The sequence below is a fragment of the Pelobates fuscus genome, chromosome 7, assembly GCF_036172605.1.
Source record: "Pelobates fuscus isolate aPelFus1 chromosome 7, aPelFus1.pri, whole genome shotgun sequence".
Taxonomy (NCBI): domain Eukaryota; kingdom Metazoa; phylum Chordata; class Amphibia; order Anura; family Pelobatidae; genus Pelobates; species Pelobates fuscus.
The window spans coordinates 44,634,484-44,658,472 of NC_086323.1; the positions used below are offsets into that span (position 1 = coordinate 44,634,484).

At 41.8% G+C, this 23,989-nt stretch overlaps 2 protein-coding genes across 3 annotated transcripts in view; one reads left to right on the top strand and one right to left on the bottom strand.

Moving 5' to 3' along the window:
• Positions 1 to 8,566, top strand: part of MYSM1 (Myb like, SWIRM and MPN domains 1) — a 35,728-nt gene extending 27,162 nt beyond the window's left edge. The window contains exons 19-20 of the mRNA XM_063428000.1: positions 489 to 546; positions 7,111 to 8,566. Coding sequence (XP_063284070.1) covers positions 489 to 546; positions 7,111 to 7,317 — 265 coding nt within the window. The 3' untranslated portion in view covers positions 7,318 to 8,566. The remainder of the gene's footprint in view (positions 1 to 488; positions 547 to 7,110) is intronic.
• A 3,166-nt stretch (positions 8,567 to 11,732) lies between these two features.
• On the bottom strand, positions 11,733 to 19,186 carry LOC134568586 (uncharacterized). Of its 2 annotated transcripts, none has more exons than XM_063427233.1 (5): positions 18,995 to 19,186; positions 18,825 to 18,865; positions 17,951 to 18,025; positions 13,150 to 13,249; positions 11,733 to 12,341 (listed from the first exon to the last, which is right to left on the bottom strand). In XM_063427233.1, exons 1-5 carry the CDS (start codon positions 19,059 to 19,061, stop codon positions 11,953 to 11,955), a joined length of 672 nt encoding a protein of 223 aa, XP_063283303.1. In that variant the 5' UTR covers positions 19,062 to 19,186; the 3' UTR covers positions 11,733 to 11,952. The 2 variants fall into 2 exon arrangements, with proteins under 2 accessions (XP_063283303.1, XP_063283302.1); XM_063427232.1 differs by having other exon boundaries at positions 13,051 to 13,249; positions 18,995 to 19,181.
• Between the last annotated feature and the right edge of the window lie 4,803 nt (positions 19,187 to 23,989).

Consider the following 23,989-nt stretch of genomic DNA (forward strand, 5'->3'; position numbering starts at 1 on the left):
CAGGAGACTGACATGTACTAGTCACCACTGCTCTTATTTTGGTACATGCTGTGAGTAAATGGACATATAGGATGCTTGAATGTGAAGAATCACAGAGACCACTATTGACAAAAAAAAAACATCCACCTCAGCTGTTTGCCTAGCTATATTGGCCAAAATATCAAATTCCCTACTCAATTCCTGGTTTAGATTTTATCCCAGTCATACTGCTAGTTATGCTTAGGGTAGGGTCCTGTTTGCTGAACTTTGATATGTAGAAAGTTGAAATCCAAATTACAAAGTTTAGTTTCAGTTAGCCAAGTTGATGTATAGCAGAATTTGAGACGAGTGTCCAGTTCAGCTATTTTAGCGTAATTACTGACGTTATGTTTTTAATTTGATACAATTTGGAGTTTGGTGAAAAAAAACCTCTTTATGGTTTTATTACCATACTTGCTAATCTTACTTAAATCTTGTTTTTACTAATGATTTGTTCTCTTGTCAAGCAGCAGTATCCCGATGAACAAAAGGTTTCGACAAGACTGTGATCTGACTTGTGTACAGAAGGTAAGCCGTGTCTTCTGTACAGTGTTTGCCAAACACAAAGGGATCTGCTTATTTATTTATAGCCTCAGTGATTGACTACCGTAACCATACTACTGTTTCACTTAGTCGCCTGCCTCTAGGTCTGCTTTCTCCAATTTAAATCCGCCACGTTCAGACTTAAGTTTATGAATGTGTTCATGGCCATCAAATAGATTGGCAAGTGCATATCTCTGAAAAGTTGGTTCTACTTTATTAATAACAAATTACTGACTGTACTAACATGTCCACATCAAACATTACCCAGTGTCTCTATTCCATGTCTGTTCACAACTGTAAGCACAGTCGTCGTGTCTAATAAACGTGGCATTTTGCATTACTTTCTTTTTGGCTATATATGTTCTGACCCTAAAGTAGCACCTAAGCAGATGGATTGCGGCCTTTTGCATTTTATGTTGTATATAATATCATTTTTGTGGACAGGGCTTTTTCTTTTTGTGTGTATGTGTCTGTGTCTTTTTTACGTATTCCTGACCCTGTAGTGTTAAAACCTCCCCTTGCCCTCCTAAATATAGCATCTTACTTTTCCCTCCGTATAGTGGCAGTACTTACAAGTGGGATGTTCCTTCCGGTGTTGGACAAGAAGCTCCCCCTTCTTTGAATAATATAGCTGTGCTCCGCCTGCTGCCTCCATATAACCTGCAAGATTGAATCACCCGCCAGTTCTTCTTGTCCCGGCAACGGGACGGACAGGTTCCCCAGTTCAGGTGGAGAGGTGCGATCAGCACAGGCTGCTGATCGGGGAGGTAATTGCCCGATGGTTCCCCGGGTGGGAACTGAGTGGCGCAGTACTTCCGGTCTAGCGTTACGGAACGCGACCGGGTACTTCCCTTTTGTGGCTGCTAAGATGAGTTCCCGGGCGGTCCTCCTCGATTGCTTTTCGCATGCGCACAGTGGTGGAACGCACGCCGGGAGGCGTTGCGTTCCACCAAACACGGAATCGCGCAACTGCGCATGCGCGAAACCGGGGTTTTTTGGCGCCAAATTTTAAAATTACAATTTTTAATTGGTATATAAACTGTGCAGAACCTTACTGACCCCAAGGGTGGGTGTACAGCTCTGGTTCTCCGTGTCACCAGCCCTCCTACACGGACATTAGTTGATTTAAGGTGAGATTTTATGAATCTCTCCTTTTATTCATCTATTATTTTGCATGCGTCTATTTATATGTCTATTTCTATTTCTATTGAAACATTTTTTTGTTTGATCCACAGATATGTCCAGTCCTATTCCGACGGACAAAGCGGATAAGGACAAGATGTCAGCATCTGTCCCTAAAAAAGCCACAAGCAAATCTAAGCACTTATGTTGTCTGGAATGTGCTGTACCTCTGCCTGACGGATGTCGCAAAAAGACGTGTAATCAGTGCTCTGTGGAATTGCTAGAGAAAGCTAAGCAGACTGATATGGCATCCTTCCTGGGCTGGTTCCAGGAAAATTTGTCCCAGACGTTTGAGTCTTTTAAAGATTCTGTGAAGCAAGAGCCGGCTATACAAGAGAAGCCTAAGAAACGTAGAAGGAATAGATCTCCTTCGGTGTCTGACGTTTCTTCAGGAGAATGCTCTATTTCTTCGCCTTCGGATATTTCCAGCCTAGCTTCCAGTGTGGAGGAGGGCTTCCCACCAGAAGAGCTGAAAAAATTTATTAAGGAAGTAACATCAGCTATACAAGAAACGCAACCTACCAAGGGTAAGGTTAAAGGTTTCCCGATGTCACCTAAAATCTTGGATCTCCTTCATAGAGAATGGAAGAATCCTGAAAGACGTGCATTTATTTCCAAACAATTTAAACTGTTGTTCAAACTACAGTCGGAAGAAAAGTGGGAAGATCTTCCTAAAGTAGATATTCAGATTGCCCAGCTATCTAAGAAAACCACTATACCCATTGGCGAAGTCTCAGGACTCAAAGACCCAATGGATAAACGAGCCGAAACTTCATGTAGAAGAATATTTCAGGCCGCAGGGTACCAATGCAGAGCCGGTATTGCAGGTTCAGCGGTTCTCAGGGCTCAGAGCGTTTGGCTACAATCCCTGGAAGAATCTCTTATGGGAAAATCAGATGCAGATCCTTCCCATCTTATGTTCCTACTGAAATTATCTAATGAATTTCTTTTGGATGCCTCTGATGAGTCTATGGGTTTAGCAGCAAGAATCATGGGATTGTCGTCAGTGGCCAGAAGAGCTCTTTGGCTACGTACATGGACAGCAGATTCAGCGTCCAAGGCTGCCTTGTGTGAATTACCCTTTGAGAGGAACAAACTATTTGGAACACCTTTGGAAGACATTATTAAACAAATGTCAGACACAAAGAAAGCCCTACCTCTGGAATCAAGATCACAGGGTTATAAACGTTTTCAGTATAAGGGTCAGCGGTCCTTTCGTTACCAAGGGCGGTTTCGAAGGTTTCAAAAACAGGGTGGAAACAGCAGCCAGTGGTCTAGACATGAATCCAACAGGCAAGACAAAAAGAGGAAGTTTTGACGCCAAAAGAGTGGGAGGACGCCTTCGGTTCTTCGCCCAAGAGTGGAAAAAGAGTACATCAAATGGGTGGATTATAAGAACAATTTCAGAAGGTTACAGAATAAAGTTTTCAACGAAACCACAACCTTCCTTCCTACTATCAGACTATCCTTCAAAGAAAAAAACAGAAGCACTCCTAACAGAAGCTCTTCTTCTTTTAAGAAAAGATGTGGTAGAGAAGGTACCCAAACGTTGGGAATTTCAGGGGGTTTACTCCCGCCTGTTCCTGGTTCAGAAACCAGACGGATCCTTTCGGCCAATACTAGACCTAAAACAAGTCAACACCTGCATACCGTACCAGAAGTTCCGCATGGAAAGTATTCTGTCTGTAACGCACATTTTACAAAAAGGAGATCACATGGCAAAATTAGATTTAAAAGATGCTTATCTACATGTACCGGTTTCAGAATCTTCCCGGAAGTTTCTCAGGTTTGCGGTTCTTACAAGAAAGCGAAGGATTCTCCATTTGCAATTCAAGGCTCTACCCTTTGGCCTGTCTTCAGCTCCTCGAGTTTTTACGAAGATCCTGGCACCCGTAGCAGCAGTCTTACGTCTGAAAGGTATCTCGATTGTTCCATACCTGGACGATTGGTTCTTGAAAGCCAAATCGAAACAACTGCTAGAATATCATCTCAGGATTACGATGAAGGTTTTAAAAGATCACGGTTGGATCCTGAACCTGGAAAAATTCAAGTTGAATCCGTCACGGAGTCTGGAATTCTTGGGTCTTCAGGTAGAATCACAGTCCCTGTCTCTGTTTTTACCAATAGAGAAACAAAGGAGGATCTTAAAAGCCGTATTAAAGCTGCAGAAAAACCTAAGCTCAATCAGGGATGCTATGAGTTTGCTAGGCCTCCTCACTTCTGCAATCCCAGCAGTGGCTTGGGCAAAAGCAGAATCAAAACCATTGCAATGGGACATTCTTTCACAATGGACTCGAAAACAGGAAGATCTAGACTCTCCCTTCCACTTATCCGAAAAGGTGAAAAAACAGCTAAACTGGTGGAGAGACAGGAGCAACATTTCAAAAGGCCTATCTTTTGCACAAAAACAGTGGATTACGATAACCACAGATGCTTCCCAGACTGGTTGGGGCGCCCATCTCGGTTCTCAATTCCATCAAGGTCTTTGGAACAAGGAAGAGGCAGGCGCTTCCTCAAATTTCAGGGAATTACTAGCGGTCTGGAAGGCACTGGTGTCTTTCGGTTCAGTCATCGCCAATCGGACGGTGAGGATTCAGTCGGACAACGCCACCACTGTGGCTTATTTAAATCGCCAAGGAGGCACGAAGGTAAAAGCTCTCCAAAATCTCTGCTACCGTATAATGTCTTGGGCCCAAACCAATCTTCTTGCAATCTCAGCTACCCATATCAAAGGGTCTCTAAACATTATTGCAGACGACCTCAGCAGAAGTCATTGGTCTCAGGCAGACTGGGCACTATCAAACCAGGTTTTCTTGGAGCTAGTTTCCCGCTTCGGCAGGCCAGAGATAGACTTGTTGGCGACAAGGAGAAACCGGAAAGTGCAGAGATTCGCTTCTCTCCAAGCAGGAGACTACCCAGATGTCCTAGACGGTCTGTCGATCCCTTGGAACTTCAACATGGCTTATATTTTCCCGCCTGTCGCTCTTTTTCCCCGGATTGTTCAGAAGATAAGATGGGAGAAGGCAAGAATTCTAGCAGTCCTGCCCTTCTGGCCAAACAGAAGTTGGTTCTCAGAAGTGGAAAATATGACCATATCAAGTTGGTCTCTCCCGATCTCTTCCACCATATTAGAGAATGTGACTCTTCCAGTAGAAACCCTGGAAATGTTTCGCCTGACAGCATGGTTGCTGCAAGGATGATCCTTCAGGGTCATGGTCTCTCAGAACACTTATGTGACGTTTTGTTATCCTCTGTCCGCTTGTCCACTTCGAAAATCTATTTCAGAGTCTGGGTGAAATTCAGAGCCTGGTGTTCTCTTCGAGGTTCGGATCCTGCCAGAACGTCTATCCCGGAAATCCTTTCTTTTTTACAGGATGGTTTTGAAGCCGGCCTAGGGGTCTCTACACTCAAGGGCCAAATTTCAGCTCTAAGTCACTTCCTGGTTCGTGACATTGCCTCAAACATACTTGTCCGAAGGTTTCTTAAGTCCATACGGTTAAAAAGGCCTCCCAGATTAGTGTATTTTCCTACCTGGGATTTGTCTCTGGTTCTTCAAGCCCTTTGTGAACCACCGTTTGAACCATTGATTAAGGTCCCCATCAAGCTACTAACCTTCAAGACGGCTTTCCTGGTGGCTATCACCTCCGCTAGGAGAATTGGTGAGATCCGAGCTCTATCATCTTCTCCGGAGTTCACCATATTCCATCAGGAAAAGGTGGTCCTGCACCCCAGGCCTTCTTTTTTGCCTAAAGTTATCTCTAGGGCTGCGATTAACCAACCTATTATTCTGCCGTCCTTTTGTCAATCTCCTACATCGGATCTGGAAAGAAAGTGGCATTTCCTGGATGTTAGAAGATCCCTGAAGATCTACCTTCAGAGGACTCAAGGGTTTAGATCCTCAGATCATCTCTTTGTCTACTTTCAAGGCAAGTACAAGGGTCGTGCTGTTTCCGGACCCTCTCTGGCTCGGTGGCTTACAGATACCATCAAGTTGGCTTATCACTCCAAAGGGATTCCTCTCAGATTCCCGTTGAAAGCTCATTCCACTAGGGCTATGGCAACCTCCTGGGCTGAAAGAGCAGCAGCATCACCTGAAGACATCTGCAAAGCGGCTACTTGGTCTTCCTTGCATACATTCATCAAGCATTATAGGCTGGACATATTTTCATCTTCTGAGGCTGCTTTTGGGCGTAAGGTGCTGCAAGCTGTGGCCTGCTGAGTCCCCACCCTTTGTTGTATGCAGGGTTCTTGCTATATCCCACTTGTAAGTACTGCCACTATACGGAGGGAAAAACAGTAATTTTACTTACCGTAAATTCCTTTTTTCTTAGTATAGTGGCAGTACTGGGTTTCCCTCCTCTTTCATTTGGATTAAATGTTTTTTGCATTAGTCTGTCTCCGTTTGGTTCTTTTCTATTACTGGCGGGTGATTCAATCTTGCAGGTTATATGGAGGCAGCAGGCGGAGCACAGCTATATTATTCAAAGAAGGGGGAGCTTCTTGTCCAACACCGGAAGGAACATCCCACTTGTAAGTACTGCCACTATACTAAGAAAAAAGGAATTTACGGTAAGTAAAATTACTGTTTTTACAGTCTACTGCTGCTGCCCCTGATCTGCCTGCTTGGCTGACTTCATCAGAAGTGTTGTTCTGAGCCAGTCACAATGCTTTCATATAGGATTGTCTGAGACTGTCAAGGATGCAGATCAGGGGGCACAGCCCTGGCCAATCAGCATTTACTTATAGAGATGCATTGAATCAATGCATCTCTATAAGGAAAGTTCAGTGTCTCCATGCAGAGGGTGGAGACATTGAAAGGCAGTGCTACACACACCTCTAGTAACCATCTAAAGAGTGTCCACTGGAGGTATCCCTGGGCTGTAATGTAAACACTGCATTTTCCTGAAAAGACAGTGTTAACTGCAAAAAGCATGAAGGGAATTACTATACAAACCAGAACAAATACAATAAGCTGTAGCTGTTCTGGTGACTAAGCAGTCGTGACGTGCTCCAGGAGATACTTTTTTTTTGTTTTGTATTTTGAGTTTGTTACGGTTTTGTATTCATCCTCCTCTACCGTGTGAAAATGCACTGTATTAGTTACCTTAAATTATCTTCAAGGGATCTGCAGATTCATTTTATCCAGCAGGTGGAGCCAGATCTACTGTTTAGTGCATTAAAAAGCAAAATGATTGCACTAAATATAAGATTTTGTTTAATTCACAGTATGTTTTATTGCAAATTGATTTTGATAATTGCAGAAAGGTTACTTCCTTTTTCTCAATAACAGATACTATTACTTTTAATACACCGTATTTCTTGATATGCGTACGACGCACTAACAGATTGATTGTGTTCTCCTGACAGCTATTGTCCTGTATGAAAAGAACATTGGGAAACACAGCCCACCCTGAGGTTACTGAAGAATTTCTGAATCGGATAGAAGATTTATTTCATACCAGCTATCAAAGTTTTAAGGATTCAAAAGAAGAAGAGGAGGAGGAGGCTCCGAGAACTTATGAAAAAAGTAGTGTTGCAACTGTGTCAGAAAGTGATCATTTCTTTGAAAACTAGCCCATGCAATCTGGCTCCTGTTTAAAGATTATTTTGTGCAGCAAAACTCCGTGATGAAATCGAGCAAACTTTTACATCTGGTTTTACTTTTAGACATATCGACACATTGAAAAGAGTAACTGAAGAAGTTGGTCTGAGCAAAAAAAAAAAATGGATCTTAAACATTGAGAATAACTGTCTTTCCAGCCCCTGTCTGACAAAATCCCAAATGAAGTTTGCCAAAATGTTCCCCATTGTATATAACCATGCGTTCTCTAAGGTCATTACATGGCAGAGACTTAGCACTTGCTCAATTTCTACTTTCCAGCTCATTTCCAAGAAATATTGTAATGTTTTCAAATTAACAGTGTAAAAGCCTGGCCTCGCTTGTTTTGTAAAGCTGATCTTATTCTGCCGGTGACCTGTTTGTGTCATCCTAGTACAGTTGCTGCACAAAGGGTTGGACATCAGAACTGGCAGTCATCGATCTGGTTTTATAAGTGGCACTCTGCAACTGGTGGGGTTTTTAAAGGGGATCTGTTTCCATTCCAAATGTTTAGCTACTGGAAGTTTAATTCACATGATTGACCCGCCCATTAATTGATTCTATGGGTAGTTGATACCATCCGCACAAGGGAGCCTAGTCCAGGAGTGTCAAACTCAAAACTCCCAATTGTTGTCCAGCTGTAACTCTCGTAATTCTCTGCAGCATCTTCCACAATTCCATACCACTTACTTCACTGACTTTTTCGAAGGAGTAAATGATTTGGGAACATTATAATCATACAAATCAAGGTTAATAATCAAAATAAGTAGGCATGTTTTAATTGTAGTCTAAATGTCATCTTGATAGAACTATGAACAGTCTGGGTTTTATCGATCACACCATAGGAACAGCCTTTTGAACTCTTGGTGTTCCTCAAAGACTGCTTAGAGAAGCAATATTCTCATTTGTGGTCTTTGGATGACAGTCTCGTAATATTAGAAATGAGGCTCATCGCCCGAACACAACCATTATGCATTCCTGAGAATATATTTTGCTGTCCTGTATGAAGTTAGGCAGATGTATATCTTTTGTGTACAGTTTACCTGATATATCGTGTTGACCTTAATGCTAATTATCAAACTATAAGTATTTAAGTGTATTAAATACCATTTACAGAAAATATTATCACTTGCATAATTTTTTAGATTTTCTAATATTGCTGCTAGAAACCCAACCATTTATTTAAATACTTAAAGAGACACTGTAGGCATCCAGACCACTTCAGCTAATGGAACGTAAAAACCCAAGGGCAGAGTATAGAATATTTGATAGAGTCCTAACCTCAACATCTGAGAAAATGGATTTAGGGGTGATTATTTCTGATGACTTAAAGGTAGGCAGACAATGTAATAGAGCAGCAGGAAATGCTAGCAGAATGCTTGGTTGTATAGGGAGAGGTATTAGCAGTAGAAAGAGGGAAGTGCTCATGCCATTGTACAGAACACTGGTGAGACCTCACTTGGAGTATTGTACGCAGTACTGTAGACCCTATCTTCAGAAGGATATTGATACCTTAGAGAGAGTTCAAAGAAGGGCTACTAAACTGGTTCATGGATTGCAGGATAAAACTTACCAGGAAAGGTTAAAGGATCTTAACATGTATAGCTTGGTGGAAAGACGAGACGGGGGGATATGATAGAAACATTTAAATACATAAAGGGAATCAACACAGTAAAGGAGGAGACTATATTTAAAAGAAGAAAAACTACCACAACAAGAGGACATAGTCTTAAATTAGAGGGACAAAGGTTTAAATATAATATTCGGAAGTATTACTTTACTGAGAGGGTTGTGGGTGCATGGAATAGCCTTCCAGCTGAAGTGGTAGAGGTTAACACTGTAAAGGAGTTTAAGCATGCGTGGGATAGGCATAAGGCTATCCTAACTATAAGATAAGGCCAGGGACTAATGAGAGTATTAAAAAAAAACTGGGCAGACTTGATGGGCCGAATGGTTCTTATCTGCCGACACATTCTATGTTGAGGTGGTCTGGGTGCTGTGTCCCTTTTGCACCTAATGCTGCAATGTTAAAGAGGGGGCTCCTTAGAAACCTATAGTGCCAGATCCCTTTAAAGGAAAGATGCTTCTGCTTCAGTAAGCATGCACAATAGTTGTTTTTCATATTTCATGAATAAAACTACTGCCATTGTTATACGCATACTCTGGACAAGAATTTAGGAAAATGCTCTGCTTTCCCACTGAAGATGGTGTACTAGTATTGGATTTTAAAAATTTTCAACTCCTTCCTGGTCTGTACAAAGTTCAATACAGCAGCTTCAGATCCTGGTGATTTTCAGCAAAGGTTGGTACATTATTGGTGCTATGTCTTTTTTTTTACATTTCTCAAATTATGTTTTCTGCTGCTATGAACTGGAAGTGGTTGTATACTAATAACTTCTTCTCCTAAGTTGTAATTTCCTCTGACAAATGTTAACAGATGTCACCAAATTCATTTAAAAACAGATTTTGAGTAGCTCAGGCACCTGCGGTTCAGCCCTTTTAGAGATGTCAGAAAAGTGTTGGTTCCCTTTCAGTATAGGTCAGTGATGGCTATTTGGACTACATTTGCCATGATGCTCAGCTAGCTTTTGGACTCTAAAACTAGCTGAGAATCATGGGAAAGGTAGTCCAGAAACAATTGATGGTGTCAAGGGTAGCCATCACTGGTATAGGGGATATGTGTCTGCCTTTTGGGTAGACTTAATCGTCTGAGAGTGTCAGCTGCTCTTAAGCTTAGTGTAGCACCAGTTTGGGCTGACCAAGATAAATGGGTTTGCTGGAGCCAAAATTCATGGCTGTTATTATTTTATCTGTCTGCCCTAATCTATGTCCTCTCACTTCCTCAACACCATTCATGGATTATACATAAATAGAATAAATGGCAGGACCCAGGGCGGCAGCCTGGAATCATCCCCAAGAAGTCTAGAGTGTATTTACCAAATAGTGGTGAATCGAAAAATATCATCTGATGTTTTGGATTTCATTGTTTACTGATTACTATCACATTTTGAATGTGTTCCATTCCACATCTGGAATGACAAAGAACAGCCCTTGGTTTTCACAGTACTGTGCAACAGAACTTCACAAAATAAAACCACTCATGTAATCTGTATAAAAGCCATCTCAAGGTTCTAGAGATAGCTATAAGATGGTTTGTGAGGTCTAGCGAATCATTGGCATGGTTTTACATCATCATGGACTACAGATTCTGCCAGTTATTAAAAAGGCAGATCATGGTTTTAAATCCTGCATTGCCCACAGTATGGCTGAGGCCCTTGAGCTTAACTGAAATCAGTCTCGGGCCACCCAACATGTGTACTCCTTTACTGTGATTTGGGTCCCTGCTATTCAATGTCTCACCACTCAAGGGTTCATTTACTAAACAGTGAAATGAAATGATTGTAATTTTTAGGCCATGAAGAAGCAGTGCTGTTTCACGTTTCTTAAATTTAGTATTTCTCAGCAGCGAAGGACATCTGGGCAAGGCAAGTGCGCTGCTGCTCATTTTACCACAGGAAACTCTTTAATAGTGCTTACTTTTGGAATATTGAAATTACGCTCTAGGGAAATACTCCAAGCACTATAACCACTACACTGTATTGGTTATAGTACCTGGAATGCATTGGCACCATCCTTTGGTAGTTTGTCAAACTATTGCAGAAGTGGTTGACAGCTTATCTAGGTCCTTCGGAAGCCTGCTGCACACTACCTTCCCCTGCAGTTGAAGCTGATGTCTCCATAAAGCTAAGTATGGCTGACCCAGGACCACATTAAATGGCTGCTCAGCTGTCGATCAGCAGTTCTGCTTAGCTCTGAAGAGCTAACTGAATTATCCTAAAGGAGAATCTTGGAAGTAGCGTATGTGGATGCAGGCACAAAGTGTGTTTGAAAAATTTCTTTGCCAGGGCTCTCCTTGAAGACATTTGAATGCCTGGAAATGCAATTGTGTAAGTCAGAGGATCAGGATGCATTTGTAAGTGTCTTTGTAGGCCAGGCATAGTGGCACATTAAAAAGTGCAAGCCTCTCAATTGCCTTGGGCTGTGTGATGCCATCTAGTGCAGACACATGGAATTATTTTATTAAAATATTTTATTTTTTTAAAATAGTTTGTCACTTGTATAATAGTCGCACTCTACCAGATCTGTTTAGAATTTTTTAACATTTAGTAGGTTACTATTTTATAACTGTCTTTCAGTAAATATTCACAAATAATATTAAATTCTAATAACCGTGTTACTGCTGATTAGACACAACGTCTCTAATGTAACACCAAAGTGTGCTTCAGGCAAGAAAAGGTTTGGGAACCAAAGCTTGGGGTTTAAGTATGAGTAAACCCAGAGGTATTGTTAGACCGTAGCTAGGCTGGCAATTCATATAAGGAAAAACATATATATTGAAAAATTTAATATATGCTCATAAGAATGTAGTTGTCCATTTTAGTCCTGGTTTACAGTCTTAAGAGTTCAATGTCAAAGGCATCTCCACAGGAACCACAAATAGGCTTGACAATATTAAATAAAAATGATCACCAGGCAGATCAGAGTTGTTAAGCAAGTCATAAACCCATTTCTCCAGATAACTTGTATACCAGTACATTATAAATAATCCTTCAGCTTTCCTCTTCAGAAGAGATGTAACATTCTAAACCCAGAATTCCTTTCACTCCACCACCAGAAAGGTCACCTTGCTTGCTCTCCAGACTAGGTGCTGAAAGTTCTCCTCTGGGTGCAGGATCTTTGGACAGAAGAATGTCTCTCATGGGTTTTGTTTCACTTCCACCTGCATTGTAAGATGACCTAAGCCAGATATGTTTTGGGTGAGATTTCTCACTATTAAACACAAGAGGTTTATCCTGGTCTGCCAAAACTAGCATTGCACTCTCTACAGTTAATGGTTTCCTCTCTCCATCAGAGGGTGTCTCTTCTGAATCACTCTGGGCCTTATTCGTGCTCTGATTAAGAATTGGTGTGCAAAGCAATTTCGCCCCCGTATGTTCTCCTTGAAAATAGAAAAAAAATAAAAATATATATATAAGTGCTCAGAGTGCATTATTGCTTACATTTTTGGAATGCTAAGAATGCACACTCATATCAACTACACATTTGTGTATTTTTATAACAAATCATATAACAATTATGGAGTGACATCTGTTCAATAAAGTAAACAGTCAAAATTATACATTTCAGTTTATATAAAAGAGTCCATCTAAACAGGTTCAAAATTAAATTGTTTGTGTATTCTAGGATGTTTATATTTTGTATAATTAATTTGAAGCATCACTCAAATTGATTTTTCTGGTCATTGACTGATTAACATTTTCATTGGCCGAAGACCGTATATAACAAGAAGTAAGCCCATCTTGAGTGACTAAATTCTAAAGGCACAAATGAAGGACATTTACACACCACAGGAGTGCTGCACCTTTATTTTCCGTGCGCAGCTGTAGTTGTTAGTAACAGGCTTTTGGCTCCCTCCACAAGAATTTAGAGTTTAGTGAATGCTATTTATTTTCCTTTAGTAAATTTCTTGGTTAAAGGATGTTCAAATTAATGGGGAAAAAAATGAAATATGCATCAACTGAGTTGGTTGTGGAGTCTAAATGAATTTCAATAAATCAGCTGCTGAAACCTAAGGTTCTGTTAACGTTCATTATATCATTGCAGATTTGTAAGGGAATAGTTGTACTGTAGAGACTTAGTTACAGTACCGGATTCTAGCCAAGATGGCAGCTTTCCATCAGCAGCTCTTTTTCTTGAGTAGCCTCGCAGCTTCCAGGGGTGCTCCTTGCATGAAGGATCCAACTTACGGAGCTTCCAGAGAAAACTCTGATACTCCTTCCTCAAAGTCTCGATCTTGTCTTGGAATTCTTGGATCTTCCGCTCTGAGTAGTGCGACAACTGTGATTGCTACAAAAAAAAAAAAATGACATTGTGGGATGCTTAGTTTTCGCATTTGCAAGAAATGTCTATGTGTAAGATTCTGATACAAGTGATACATTAAACTCTGGTAACTGAATAACAGTTCTGCCATTGACACCATATAGTAAAGATTAAGGACTGGTGAATCTAGTTTGGTCAAGATAGTGTAACAGACTGAGAAAAGATGGAAAGAAGGGGAATGGAGCCAGAGTGTTACACCTCTCCTGATGGGGGATAACCCCTGTGGGAATAGATAAGAAGATGGAGAGGGTAACCTTAACTTATAGATGATCACAAAATCAGAAAATGTATATAAAACCAAATATTTAATAGGTAATTTTAAAAGTCCCAATCAGACAAAAAAAAAAAAAAAAAAAAAAAAACACAAGACAAGACAAACAACACTCGATATTTGTACTATACGTGAAAAAGTGAAAAGTTAAAAGGACACGCAAACAGATGAACAGAAAAAGGAGTAAACGTGTGGCAGGTAGCCTGCATAATCATACTGCAAAAGTAAAGTGAATCCAGTAAGCATGAAAATAAAACAAACAAAAAAAAAAGATAGAAAGAAGTATAACCAAATGTTAGAGTGGCTGGGTTTAAAAGGGGTACTCCCATGGTATTGAGTAAATTATTTTCAGCAGGTTGAACAGTTTTCTGCCTCCACCCCATGTGATACATATGGCCCCTCTTCACAGATATTCATAAAGCGGAGGTTCCCATTCAGGCTTAGCCACTACTTGAATTTGTTGGCTTACACTTAGTTTCACTCTAATGACAGAAGACCAGAAGTGTGAGCGTGAGGAGTCGAGGACCCAGGTTAATGTCAAACTGTGTGAAAGTTTAATTCCTTAATGTAGGACAGGGCCAGAGGAACCTTCTAGTGAGTAACTGGATAAACACAATTATCTGACACGGGATTAAAGGCACACATCTTGTCTGAGCACCACCATGGTAATACATGCATATCTGCTGGCACATTCAAATCATTGAACACAGGCCAGGATCCATACAAAATGTTACAGGTTTAATTCTACCTCGAGGAAAGGGATATATTGAGAGTATAAAACAGTAATTCTTTTATTATTTCAAGCATTACTATGCATTCACAAACAGTGGCGGATCCAGAGCCTGATCTCGGGAGGGGCACTTGAAGATTATTTAAAAAAAATAATCCTAGCACAATAACCACTACAGCTCAGTGTAGTAGTTATGGTGCCAGTAGTGCCAGGATCCCACCCCAGAGTAAGTAGTCATACCGTTTAAGAACAGTTTGACAACTTACCTGGGGTCTGCTGGGATATAGGGCATAGGAGAAGTGGTGTGTGTTAGGGGTGAAGTGTGTGTGAAAGGTGCAGTGTGTGTGAGCGGTGAAGTGAGTTTGAGTGTGTAAGGGTGGCAGTGTGTGTGTTAGGGGGCAGTGTGTGTATGGGGGCACTGTATGTCTGTGTGGGGCAGTGTGTGTATGGGGGGCACTGTGTGTATGTGTTTGGGGCAATGTGTGTAGGGCACTGTGTGTGTATAGGTGTGCAGTGTGTGCGGGGCAGTATGTGTATGGGGCAGTGTGTATGGGGACAGTGTTGTATGGGGGCAGTGTTGTATGGGGGCAGTGTTGTATGGGGGCAGTGTTGTATGGGGGCAGTGTTGTTTGTGGGCAGTGTGTGTATGGGGGGCAGTGTGTGTATGGGGGGGCAGTGTGTGTATGGGGGGGCAGTGTGTGTATGGGGGGGCAGTGTGTGTATGGGGGGGCAGTGTGTGTAGTGTTTGTATGTGGGGCAGTGTTTGTGGGTCAGTGTGTATATGGGGGCAGTGTTTGTGTGTACGGGGGCAGTGTTTGTGTGTACGGGGGCAGTGTTTGTGTGTACGGGGGCAGTGTTTGTGTGTACGGGGGCAGTGTTTGTGTGTACGGGGGCAGTGTTTGTGTGTATGGGGTCAGTGTGTGTATGGGGTCAGTGTGTGTAGTGTGTGTATGGGGTCAGTGTGTGTAGTGTGTGTATGGGGTCAGTGTGTGTATGGGGTCAGTGTGTGTAGTGTGTGTATGGGGTCAGTGTGTGTGTGGGGGTCAGTGTGTGTATGGGGTCAGTGTGTGTAGTGTGTGTGTGGGGTCAGTGTGTGTATGGGGTCAGTGTGTGTAGTGTGTGTGTGGGGTCAGTGTGTGTATGGGGTCAGTGTGTGTAGTGTGTGTGTGGGGTCAGTGTGTGTATGGGGTCAGTGTGTGTAGTGTGTGTATGGGGTCAGTGTGTGTATGGGGTCAGTGTGTGTAGTGTGTGTATGGGGTCAGTGTGTGTATGGGCTCAGTGTGTGTATGGGCTCAGTGTGTGTAGTGTGTGTATGGGCTCAGTGTGTGTAGTGTGTGTATGGGCTCAGTGTGTGTAGTGTGTGTATGGGCTCAGTGTGTGTAGTGTGTGTATGGGCTCAGTGTGTGTATGGGCTCAGTGTGTGTAGTGTGTGTATGGGCTCAGTGTGTGTAGTGTGTGTATGGGCTCAGTGTGTGTAGTGTGTGTATGGGCTCAGTGTGTGTAGTGTGTGTATGGGCTCAGTGTGTGTATGGGGTCAGTGTGTGTAGTGTGTGTATGGGGTCAGTGTGTGTAGTGTGTGTATGGGCTCAGTGTGTGTATGGGGTCAGTGTGTGTATGGGGTCAGTGTGTGTAGTGTGTGTATGGGCTCAGTGTGTGTATGGGGTCAGTGTGTGTAGTGTGTGTATGGGGTCAGTGTGTTTAGTGTGTGTATGAGGTCAGTGTGTGTATGGGGTCAGTGTGTGTATGGGGTCAGTGTGTGTATGGGGTCAGTGTGTGTATGGGGTCAGTGTGTGTAGTGTGTGTATGGGGTCAGTGTGTGTAGTGTGTGTATGGGGTCAGTGTGTGTAGTGTGTGTATGGGGTCAGTGTGTGTATGGGGTCAGTGTGTGTAGTGTGTGTATGGGGTCAGTGTGTGTAGTGTGTGTATGGGGTCAGTGTGTGTATGGGGTCAGTGTGTGTAGTGTGTGTATGGGGTCAGTGTGTGTATGGGGTCAGTGTGTGTAGTGTGTGTATGGGGTCAGTGTGTGTATGGGGGCAGTGTATGTGGGGCAAAGGGGAGGAGGGAAGGGAGGCTTTTTAATAAAAAAAAAAAAAAAAATGTATTTAATAAAATATATTTATGTCCCCCCTCCCTTCTTACCTTTATTGAGGAGGAGGGGGGATATTTCTGGATCCCTGGTGGTCCCAGTGGGGAATCCCTGGTGGTCCAGTGGTTCCAGTGAACTCTAGCCCGCGCTCCAGGGCTAGAGTTCACTCTCGCGAGATTTGGAGCGTTGCCGTGGTAACCGCGGCAACGCTCCAAATCTCGCGAGAGGAGGACCCGGAGGAGCTGCGCTGGTAACAGCTCCCGGGTCCTCTCTCCCTCCCCTTCCGGTCGGCTGTCAGTAATGTGCCTGCGGACCGGGGAGGGAGATCACTGATCTCCCTCCCCGGTCCGCAGGCACATTGCAGTGCAGGGCTGGCGCTTGGGCAATGCCAGCCCTGCACTAGCCGGCAGGGGAGAATCTCGGGGGGGGCAATTGCCCCGTTGCCCCCCCCCCCTGGATCCGCCAATGTTCACAAATCAAGACATTGATGGGCTCCTACTCACACACACTTTCTATCAATCTATCTATACATACTGGTCTCAGCCTAGAAATTATAACAAACAGAAAGAAAAAAACATTTTTTTGCAAACAAGCCAAAAAGAAAAATTTTACTTATTTTTTACATCAAATCTATCTGGTCTAAGTGGATTTAGACCAGGCTTCCCCAAACTCCGGCCCTCCAGATGTTGCTGAACCACAACTCCCATGATTCTCAGCCTATTTCATTCATAGAATCATGGGAGTTGTAGTTCAGCAACATCTGGAGGGCTGGAGTTTGGGGAAGATTGATTTAGACTATAGTTTACAGTGTAAACACATGGTCTGCACGAGAACCTATTTAAAGGGAAACTCCAGTGATTGTTTTCCTGGCACTGCAGGTCCCCTCTCCCTCCCACCCCCCAATCCCCGGTTGCTGAAGGGGTGAAAACCCCTTCAGTGACTTACCTGAGGCAGCGACGATGTCCCTCGTCGCTGCTTCCTCCTCCGCCGCCGCTCCTCTTCTGCATTGCGTCGGCCGGTGGGCGAGACTGATCCCACCCACCGGCCGGGGAGCGCATTAGCGCTCCCCAGAGGAAAGCATTGAAAATGCATTTCAATGCTTTCCTATGGGGAAATGAGCGACGCTGGAGGTCCTGACATAGCGTGAGGACATCCAGCGACGCTCTAGCATAGGTTTCCTGGGCTAGAAACCAGGAAGTGCCCTCTAGTGGCTGCCTAGTAGAGGTGGAGTAAACCCTGCAATGTAATTATTGCAGTTTATAAAAAAAAAAAAAAAAACTGCAATACTTACACTTGCAGGCTTAAGGGTAGTGGGAGTTGGCACCCAGACCACTCCAATGGGCAGAAGTGGTCCCTTTAAGAATTGGTTGATAAATGTGTATACAATTATTTAAAATACCATGTACTCAAAATTAAAATTTTACCTATTAATTTTCTCATATAAAACCAGAATAGAACATTTTACATTCCATTTTCCCCCAACTTTACCAGTGGAGTTTGCGGTCACATATAGCATATATAAATGAAATCATAATTCTGATACTTGTGTTTGAAAGGATTACCTGACTACTATGGACTTACTTCCAAATAGTAGTTTATCTCACTTTTAATGCTTGGTATCCATTTCTTAACATTGGAAGCTGTATTCAAGGCAGACTGCAAAATAAATGCAAACAGTTAAAACTGAAGAGTGAGTGTGAGTGTGAGTGTGAGTGTGTGTGTATTTTTATTTTTTATTTTTTTTAATACAGAGCACAATTTTATTTTAATGTTTTAATGTCAAGTATGAATGAATTGCATGACATGTAATGTATGTATACCAAAATAATAAAACTTTGGGGTTGATTCATGAAGCAATGAGCTGTAGTGATTTGAAACCCAAAATTGCAGCATTGTATATTTCTTCTCTTAAACAAAAACATTACTGAACTCAAGGTCTATATGCTTAGAAAGAGGTGTGCCAAAAAAAAAAAAAAGGTGGAGCCCCAGATGTTGTACAATTCCAATTCCCATGATGCTTTGTCATTCTAAAGGCATGCAAAGCATCATGTAAGCTCTAGTTCTAAGGCACCTCTGGAGGGCTTATTATTTAGGATGGTTTTGCAAATTATAAACAATCACTGAATAATGCATTAAAAAGGGATGATGGTGGATTCCTGGACTGAAGTATCTATTTTAAATGCAATGCCAGCAGGGTAATTAACAAAGCACAGAATTTTAACAAATTACTTCCAAATTGCAAACTTAGAAGAAAATAACCAAACTGCAGCTATAGCCAAATGGGGGAATTACCCCAATTTAGTTATTTTAACCTCAATGTCTCCATTCAGTTTTAATTTGCTTCATTAACACTCCAAGTGCAGCAATGTGAGTTTGTATGGAACACATTTTTAAATGCCCAGAAAAGCATCCTACAAGCTATGACCCTGGATTTCCCCAATACATTGTAACTCACCAGTCTGGGTCTGCTATGGTTTACATCTCTGATTCTTCCCTCTGTCAAAGGAGTAAAAACAAATCTAATTAGGTTTCTTCATTGTCCTTACAAATTATTAAATAAAAACCCATTGACATTGTGCTATAGGTGATAGAAAGACTAGAGTCTAAAACTGAGGATAAGAGAACCTTCTCTCTCTTTCTGGAGCCACAGTCTGTTCAGCTTGCCCAGCTGCTTCTCCTCATTTCTGGCCATGTTGTCTTCTACTTCCTGGGTCGTGACGTCACTTGATCACATGACATAAGATGTTGCCCATGGTGAATATGATCAGCTGACTTTCATCGTCCAATCAAATGGTAGAGAAAACAGCGACCTGTGCATGTGTATATGTGTGTATAGCAAGCAGCTACCTGTGTGCTTGCATCCTGCCTGTCTATCATTACATGATAATAAATAATTATATACACATTTATGGATATTGGGGGGAGGGGTTGTGTTCCAGGGTTCTCCAAATTCTGACCCTCCAGATGTTGTAGAACTGCAGCTACATTTTTCAGATTCTCTAACTATTTCACTCAAAGCATCATGGGAGTTGTAGTTCAGCAGCATCCGGAGGGCCAGATTTTGGAGAAACCTGTGTTAAAACTATTATGTTTATTCAGTATAGTGTGGATTTCCTGGAATTAAAGTAACACTCCGGCCAAAACAGGCAGAACTGAAAATATAGATCACTTTTAGATTTTTCTACTATTTAGCTATTTTAACCTAAATTTAGAAGTTTACTTTGAAATACCAGAAATTCACAGGTTTGTAAATAACCCCATACGGATTGCACTTAATATTTTTTTTTTAATGTGCAGGCAGAGGCGTAACTAGAAACCACGGGAGCCGGTGCAAAAAATGTCCTGTACCCCCACTCTCCCCATACGTCTAACCCCCCACCCCCTATTCCCCCACTCCATACGTGTCCCCCCCCCCCCCCACATGCAGACAAACAGATACAAACGCAGATACACTCACAGACATATATACATGTAGAAACACACATACATACAGACACACATACATACATACAGACACATACAGAGACCCAAACATACAGACATACATACACACACAGACATATACATACATACAGACATACAAACACACACATACATACAGACACACACATACACACAGTGACACATACAGACACACACACAGATATACTGATAAAGACATTATCTATCACACACACACACAAACTGTTAAAAAAAAAAATAGTGTCTTAACTGGGGTCCAGTGGCTGCCTCATGCTGATGGGAGTCAGAGCTCCCACTCTGACTCCCTCCTCTCCTCCTGCACGGCGCTCTGCTGGCTGGGATGAAGTAATGGCTTCCTCCCAGCTCTGACATCCTCACTGGGGCCCGGTCACGCTCTTAAACCAGGCCCTAGGAAATCCATTGCCATCGATGGCCCCAGGAGGGCTCCTTCAATGTAACCCTGGCAGTTACATTCCTAATGTGAAATCAACAACATATAATCATAGATCTTTCTTAGGGATAACCTATTTGATTTTTCAGCTGCGTACACACCTGCACACCGAGCCCCCTGGTATGACGGGCCCGGTCGCAGCTGCGACCCCTGTGGCCGCGGTAGTTCCGCCAGTGTGTGCAGGTGTGTACGCAGCTGAAAAATCAAATAGGTTATCCTTAAGAAAGATCCATGATTATATGTCGTTGATTTCACATTAGGAGTGTTTGATTTCCACATAATAGGGACATATACAGACTTGGGGATAGAAGAATAGGGGCGTATACAAACATAGGGGCATATACAAACTGGGGAGATAGGAGAATAGGGACATGTACAAACTGGAGAGATAGGAGACTAGGGACATATACAAACTGGGGAGATAGGAGAATAGGGACATGTACAAAATGGGGAGATAGGAGAATAGGGACATGTACAAACTGGGGAGATAGGAGAATAGGGACATGTACAAAATGGGGAGATAGGAGAATAGGGACATGTACAAACTAGAGAGATAGGAGACTAGGGACATATACAAACTGGGGAGATAGGAGAATAGGGACAAATACAAACTGGGGGGGGTAGAAGAATAAGGGTACAAACAAACTGGGGGAATAGGAAAACAGGGGCATATACAAACTGGAGAGATAGGAGACTAGGGACATGTACAAACTGGGGAGATAGGAGAATAGGGACATGTACAAAATGGGGAGATAGGAGAATAGGGGCATATACAAACTGGGGAGATAGGAGAATAGGGACATGTACAAAATGGGGAGATAGGGGGAATAGGGACATGTACAAACTGGAGAGATAGGAGACTAGGGACATATACAAACTGGGGAGAAAGGAGAATAGGGACAAATACAAACTGGGGGGGGGTAGAAGAATAAGGGTACAAACAAACTGGGGGAATAGGAAAACAGGGGCATATACAAGCTGGAGAGATAGGAGACTAGGGACATGTACAAACTGGGGAGATAGGAGAATAGGGACATGTACAAAATGGGGAGATAGGAGAATAGGGACATATACAAACTGGAGAGATAGGAGACTAGGGACATATACAAACTGGGGAGATAGGAGAATAGGGACATGTACAAAATGGGGAGATAGGAGAATAGGGACATGTACAAAATGGGGAGATAGGAGAATAGGGACATATACAAACTTAGGAAAAGTGGATTAGAGGAATATTCAAATGGGGATAGGGGAATAATGTTTCTTAAAACTGGGGAGATAGCTGAAGAGAGGTCCTGTATACATAAACTGGGTAATAGGGACTAGTAAAACTGGGGAGAATTTGGGTATTCACTAGGAGATAAGGCATATACAGTGGGGGTATAGGGGAGTAGGGTCTTGTAAAACTGGAGTAATGAAGAATAAGGACATACACAACCTGAGTTGATAAAAGAATAGGGATAATTAAATATTTATCACAAGGCAAAGGGTAATAGGCGCTCGCTATAGTAAGTGGTGGGCAGGCAGCGGTGTACAAAACAAGGATTCCCAAAACCTTGTAAGTGAGAGTAGAAATCGAAAAAAGGGGAGTGTATACCGCGCCTAGAGGTATTCGTGTAAACAATTATAAAAAATTATACATACATATAGTCGATGGAGATTTTGACAATAGTTGGTAACCTCAAAATAAAAAGCAAAACATAATAGTGCAATACAGTAAATAAACAAGAAAGGTCAGATAAAGCTATACACAGTCCACTCACATGGGGATGAGCTATAACAGAGCTCAGCTGTGATGCGCCTGGACGGTATAATCCCCGTCTCGGGATATATGGTGGTATAACTTCAGGGATTTTCCAAGGTGCAGTGGTGCGTAGATCATAAAATCCAAAGATAAAAATATGGCAGCATATGGTGAAGTAAGTACTGGTGAAGTAGTAACAAGTATAAAAGGTATTGTACTTACAATTTCTAGAGCATGTAACCTGCTCTAGTTTGGACAGCCTAGGTGGTATAATCCCCACCAAGGATATGCAGGATCCAGGGAGTAGAAGGTGATAATAATAACGATATATATAAAAGTATAATAAAAGAAGTACTTTAATATATAAAACAAACAAGTATAATAACAAGTATAAAAAGTCCACTTTACGCGTTTCGCCTCACAGGGCTTCTTCAGAAGTGTGGAGAATCTCCTTCATGGATCCGTTTTTATATGGCTGTCAATTTAGGAAAAGTTAGTTGGTGGTATAGTGGTTTCTAGTTCCGGATTATCTGTCCTGGAACGCTCATTTCCGTTTCCGGGTTGTGTCTATGGAACGCAGGAGTCGCCAGAGTGATGACGCGGCACTCGCGTCGAACCGGAAATGACGTGGTAGGTGCGTCATTCCGGAATATTAGCCAGAATGATCGTGACGCTCAAGTGGAACGCACGCAACGTCCGAAAACAGCGTGCGTTGCGTTCCAGAGCGTCTATATGCAAATAGCTGCAATAGAAAAGATAAATATGGGCACAGTAGTCTGAGTATATAACCGCCATATTGGTTATGGGCATTTACATTTCAACGATTGTAACATAAGTGTGAACACAATATCAGAACAATATAAAGACAACATAAAGGTGGGGTACTTTCAGCCTCAGGGGTAATTAGATATACATATACAAATCAATATATAATGTAGCAAATTGAATGAAGAGCTACAATTGATTATAATAGATGCAATAAAAACGTAAAGATATAAATATTCTGCATGAGGCACAGAAAAAAAATATATATTGTATAAATAAATGAAAATATATTATCATACATTAAATTTCATACATAGCATAATTTAGAGGTCAAAGTACTCCTGTATTATATTTTTACAGGTAGGGGTATATATATATAGAACCAAAAACATGCAGAGCAAGTGGGTATATAGAGGGGTGTTGATAAGTGTAAAAAAGATCGAATGAAATGAAGAAAATCTTAAAAAATAAATAAATAAACGAATTAAAATTAAAAAATAACATAAAAAGATAATAATAAAACACATAATATTAATTGGATAAAGGAAGCAGCTCTATGGGCAGATTAAAAAACCAAAAAGGGCTAATAAGAAAGAGCTAATAAAAATATATATAGAAAAAAATATATAATCATAAAAAATTATAGAGATCAAAATCTGCATTCAGCCCTTTAGGATGTAGGGTGTCGAGCTGGTATACCCACTTCATTTCTATCTGGCCGATCTTTTTGACAATATCCCCTCCCCTCCAATGTTTATTGACTACAGCTATACCAGTAAAAGAAAGGTGCTTGGGGTCGTTGTTGTGTAAGCAGAAATGTGTGGGTACAGAGTGGGTTTTTAAACCTTTTTCGACATTTCTGCAATGCTCTGCTATTCTTATTTTCAAGGGTCTAATAGTTCTGCCCACATACTGGAGGCCACACGGGCACTCCAGTAGGTAAATGACATTTTTACTGTTGCATGTAATGACGTCCTTTATATTATATTTCTTGCCTGTATGGTTAGATTTAAATTCTGTCAACATTCTTTTTGTTTTTTTAGTTTTCTTGCACGCTATGCAACAATTGCATTTGTAAAAACCTTTGTTGTCCATAAAATTATTAGTTTTATTTGGACTATTCTTTGAGAAATTCTTAGTTAAATGCATCTTTAAATTTGGAGCACCTCTAAAAACTATTTTCGGTTTATCTGGGATT